This window comes from Nicotiana tomentosiformis, chromosome 3, assembly GCF_000390325.3.
Source record: "Nicotiana tomentosiformis chromosome 3, ASM39032v3, whole genome shotgun sequence".
Lineage (NCBI taxonomy): Eukaryota > Viridiplantae > Streptophyta > Magnoliopsida > Solanales > Solanaceae > Nicotiana > Nicotiana tomentosiformis.
The window spans coordinates 67,758,275-67,763,968 of NC_090814.1; the positions used below are offsets into that span (position 1 = coordinate 67,758,275).

The following is a 5,694-nucleotide window of genomic DNA, read 5'->3' on the forward strand; positions in this document are numbered from 1 at the left end:
ATTGTCCCGATTGTGGATGTGTAGACTCCGGAGGGGCCGATCTAGCCTAAGCGCTATAATAATCCAAATCCTGGCATGAATTAAATAAACATGTTGCGGCGTACAGCCCGATCCCATGAATATCACTCACAATAGACCCTCAGCCTCACTCAGTCATTAATCTCTCCAGTCTTTCAGGCTCACGAGAAACATGATAATCAGCCCAAGTATTGATGATATGATGTATCAATAAAGGACAACAGAGCCTGAGATATGATATGCAAATAATAGTTATAAAATGGCAAGTTAAGCATATAGTTCAACATGTAACACGACCTTTGTGGGTCCCAACAGTACCAACACGTATCTGAAGCAGGATTTGTAACATGGTTGGCAACTCAATTGCTCTAACACATTGTGAAAATATGGGTAACAACAAGATTATTCAACTATACAGCATCATGGAATCGACCAATTCATAATTCTTAAGGTGCACGCCCACACGCTCATCACCTAGCATGTACGACACCTCAACACTAATCACATAACACGTAAGTCGGGGTTTCATACCCTTAGAACCAAGTTTAAAAGTGTTACTAACCTCTAACTGTGCAAAAATCTACTCCAACAAGCCCGTGCCACGTGAAACGGCCTCCGAATGCCTCGAATCTAGCCACAAACAATTTGATACGATCAACTCAAGCTATAGGAATCAATTCCATATGAAAATGCTAAGTTCTTAATCAAAAGTCAAAAAGTCAACTCAAAAGTCAACCTCGGGCCTACATATGAGAATTCGATAAAAGTCACAAAATCCGAACACTCATTCAACCACGAGCCCACCCATACAAAAATTACTCCAATCCGATACCAAAATCTTGATCAAATCACCGAAATTTGGCCTAAGGACTTTCCTCCATTTCCCCCCAATGTTTCAACCCAAATCACTAATTAAATAATGAAAACAAAGATATAAACATGGAATTTAACCAAAACTAACTAATAATCACATACCCCAATCACTTCCTTGAAAATCTTTCCAAGAATCGCCTCCAACCGAGCTCCCAAAATCAAATTTGTGAAATAGGCTCAAACCCTTATTTTTAAAATATTTAAGTTCTGCGCAGATGCACTTCATTGCGATCGCGAAGCACAACTATGATGCCCCACGAATTAGCCTTATGCGAACGTGGAAACCTTCACGCAAACGTGATGCACTGGCCCTCAGACTTACGCGATCGCACAACCACCCATGTGTTTGTATAGTGCAACGCGCATAACCCAACTCCTGCCTCCTTTACTCTTAGCTAACGCTGCTATGACCATGCGTTCGCTATGCTTTGCCTAGCCAACCTACGTGATCGCATACTACAGCTTGCAAATGCATAGAGTAAAATCCCAACTTCCTAATAAGTGGGGGTTTAGACGGCTTATTAGAGCCTTTTAGCTTTTGTTTTAGTCTAAAAGCATTGAATTGTGTTCCCAAAACTAATAAAATTGAGCAAAATTGCAGGAATACTGGAAGTTGTCTCCCGAGATGAAATCCAACTCAAAAAGGAGTAATCCGAAGCTCAAGGCAATAAAGGACGCAGAAGCACAAATGTGCGGTGAATTTAGCAGACATTAACGCAAAGTGCAGACCGCACATGAATTGTGTGGCCACAAAGTTGGGCTAAGAGTCGAAGATCAGAGAGTATGCAAAAATATCAAGTCTAGGAGTCTCTGTGAATTGCGGACCGCACAAGAATTGTGCAGCCACAGAAGAGTGCCTTGCTGCCACAGTCCTAATTGTGTGGACCATAGAAGAGTTGCCTTGCGGCCCAGTCCAACAATGTGCGGCCGCAGAAGAATGCCTTGTGGCCGCAGTTCAGAAATGTGTGGCCGCAGAACTCTAGTTCCTGCCAGATGAAGAAATCTGCAGACCGCACATGGAATTGTGCGGCCGCAGAACCTCCCGAGGGGCATTTTTGTCCGAGATTTTCAGCCTCTTATAAATAGACGAGTTTCACAAAATTAGGCCAACTTTGAACCTCTGAAGTTTTTGTATCCATTTTTCTTTACTACTTTAGGAATTTTTACATTGCTTTGGTGTATTTACAATAGATCTAATCATTTTAAGCTTCCATTATGAGTTTAGTTAGTTTTTCTTCCTTATTTTCTTTAAACCCCATTATGAGTAGCTAGACTTTTACTAGGGTTGTGACCCAACCCTAGTGTGTAAATTTTATGGGTATCTAATTTAATGGTTGTTTATGATTGGGTGTTGATTATTTAGCTTAGTTCATGCTTTAATTGTAGAATTAATGGCTGCAAACATTAATTCATGCCTATTTGACTTAGTCACTACTTGAGAAAGAGTGACTTAGTCTTGGATAACTAGGCTAACAAGGAATTGGGTCAATTGAGAGATTGATTAACCCAATTAAAGGGTTCAACCTACAGATAGTAATAACCCGACTTGAGCTCTTATCAGCTATTTTGGGTGATACCCATTTCGTCTTGAGAATTAGAGTTGAGAGCTATATTACACCTCAATCGACAAAACAAGCATTAAAGTCTTTAAACCCGTTAGGCAAACACCTAGGTCATGGTCACATGCCTAGGCTTTTATCCATTTGGAAAAACCTTAAAAATAAATATCTCTAGTCTTGTTTCTTTATTTTACAATCATTAGAGTAACATTAAAAATAGAAAATAAATCCTTGTTGTGGAAGTGCAATCTAGATGATCCAATTTCTCAATTTGAAATATATACCCCTAACTCCCATGTTTGCTCCTTATGGATTCGACCCCAACTCTTAGTTGGGTTTCTATTATTGCATACGACCATTTCATATCTTGTTTTATGTGTGCTTTGGACGTGATCAATTTTTGGCGCTGTTGTCGAGGAGTTAAAAACGGTGTTAGTTATATATTTGGGTGTGTTTTTGGACTATCTTATTTCCTTTAGTGTTACTAAGTTGTTTGAGAAATCGTAGGTACAACCATGGCAAACAATGAGCTCGGAAATATTGCTTTGGGGGATGTGGACGTCGAGGATGAGCAAGTTGATGAGGTTCCTCTTGAACCTCAAGCTAATAGAAGAGGTCGAATGCCTCATGAAAATGTCCCCGTTCCACCCCCACCTCCACCACGAGCATCTGCACATTGAGTGTTACCCAATAAAGGATATGTCAGTGCAATAGTCCCTCCCTGTATTAGGGCGGGCAACTTTCAAATCACCAATGTGATGCTTTCTTTGCTATAGCAACGGGTTTCTTCACCGATGCTCCAAGTCAAAATGCATACAAACATTTGAAGGGGTTTGTGGAAACTTGTTGGGGGAGAAAACAAACAAATGTCTCCGAGGATGCATTGAGGCTAAGGCTTTTTCCCTTCTCTCTATGGGGGAAAGCTTTAGATTGGTTGGAATATTTGCCAAACCATTCCATTCACACTTGGGATGAGTTGGCGAAAAAGTTTATTTCAAAGTTCTTCTCTCCGGGGCACATGACTACACTTCGGGATGAGATTTTGGCATTCAAGAAAGAGCCAATGAACCACTACACGAGATATGGGAACGCTATAGAACAATGGTTAAGGAATGTCCCAACAACGATATGACAGAGAATATGATACAACAAACTTTCTATCGCGGGATCAACAACCAACCAATGTGTAGTGAATCAACTTGTCGGTGGGAATTTCATGACTACGCTTTATGCGGAGGCGTGTGATATTTTAGATAAAATGGCGAAAACATCATCGGCATGGAAATCTCGGGCTAATGTTCCACAAGGTGATCCCAACGTGATCCACCTTCACAAAGAGTTGCAAGACCATGGGTAAGCCATTGCTGAATTGACTACCACCATGAATCAATTAGCAAAGACTCAACTTCAACAAGTGCAAAATCTTAAGAAAGTCAATGCCATGGAGGTAGTGAACATGATGGTGAACAAAAGAAGGACCAAGGGTCCACAAGTGCAACATCGAGTGGAGAATTATATGCAAGAGGATAGAGTTTTTGATCAAGACGATTCATACAATGAACAAGAAGAGGAGGTGCAATATGTGAACAACTTTCAAGGGCAACGAAAGAACTTCCAAGGCCCAAACCAACAACAATGGCGACCTCAAAACAATCAAGGCAATTCAAATTCTAACAACCAAGGAAATTGGAGTGATAGCAACAATAAAGGGAATTGGCATAACAACAACAATCAATGAAATTGATGTGGCAATAATCAAGGAAATTGGAGGGGGGGTAACAATTAAGGCAATCGGGGGTCGGGTTTTCAAAGGCCCCCGATGTATTAACAACCGAGCAACCTGCCTCCTTATCCTTCCCATGGTCCTAGTTCTTCAAACAATGAGATGGGGTGTATTGGGAACATGTTTAAGCAAATGATGGAAAAAATGCCGATTCGGATGCCCAACTTGCCTCACACAACACATCGATCCGCAACTTAGAAGTTCAAATGGGGAAAATCTCTCAAGCTCTAAATTCTCGTCCTAAGGGAGCACTACCAAGTGACACGGTGGTAAACCAAAAGGGTGGAAACAATACGGGGCATGCCATGGCCGTTACTACAAGAAGTGGAAGAGGTAGGAATGCACCCACCTCAAGTCAAAAGCAACTTGTGGATGATGATCAAGTGGTACAAGAAAAAGAGGTCCTGGACAATATGGTGCAATCAAATGAGGAAGTTCGGATTGATATTGATGATAGTGTGGAAGAGACTCAAGAGGAGGTGAACCCATCTAGGGATCACATTATTGACATACTGGAGCCGGTAGTGCAAAAGTCTAAGGCACCATTACCTAAGCCCCCATATTCATACCCTCAAAGACTTGCCAAACAACATGGCGAGAATAAATTCAAAAGGTTCATTCAAATGATGAAGAGTCTCTCAATCAATGTGCCATTAGTTGAAGCTTTGGAACAAATTCCCGGTTATGCAAAGTTTATGAAGGATCTCGTGACGAAAAAGCGGTCAATGAATTTTAAAACTATCAAAGTCACTCATCAAGTGAGTACAATTGTACACTCAATGGCTCCTAAGTTGGAGGATCTCGGTGCTTTCATGATTCCTTGTACAATTGTAAGTGTCGAGTTTGCTAAAGCTCTTTGTGATCTTGGGGCAAGTATCAATTTGATACCCTATTCGGTTTTCAAGACCTTGGGAATTGGGAAACCAAGACCCATCTCTATGAGATTGCAAATGGCCGATCATACTATGAGAGACCTTTGGGAGTGATTGAGGATGTCTTGGTTTGTGTTGATAAATTCATTCTTCCGGTGGATTTTGTCATTCTAGATTATGAACTTGATTATGAGGTACCGATTATTCTTGGAAGACCTTTCCTTGCTATGGGGAAGGCTCTTTGTGATGTTGAAGCCGGATAACTCACCTTCTGGGTAGATGATGAACAAGTAGTTTTCCATGTGTGTAAATCCATGTGGCAACCAAATAGAACTGAGGTGTGCTCTTTTGTGGACTTGGTGACCGATGTTATTGTTGATGATACAAGTGTCACAATCAATGTTGGTGATATGTTGGAGGCCGTCTTGCTCAACTTTGATGATGACGAGATGGATGGCTTCATGGAATATGTGAACTATTTGCAAGGGATGGGGTCGTACAATTATGCACCCCCGAAACTATCTCTAGATCTTGAAAATAGGACAACTCCTCCTACAAAACCTTCCATTGAAGAGCCTCCTACCTTGGA

The 5,694-nt window shown here is 41.1% G+C and overlaps 1 protein-coding gene across 1 annotated transcript; it reads left to right on the forward strand.

The window, feature by feature from the left end:
* Positions 1-4,538: 4,538 nt before the first annotated feature.
* On the forward strand, positions 4,539-5,368 carry LOC138907955 (uncharacterized). The gene is made up of 2 exons (XM_070198582.1): positions 4,539-4,914; positions 5,139-5,368. Exons 1-2 carry the CDS (start codon positions 4,539-4,541, stop codon positions 5,366-5,368), a joined length of 606 nt encoding a protein of 201 aa, XP_070054683.1.
* The last annotated feature ends 326 nt before the right edge of the window (positions 5,369-5,694 follow it).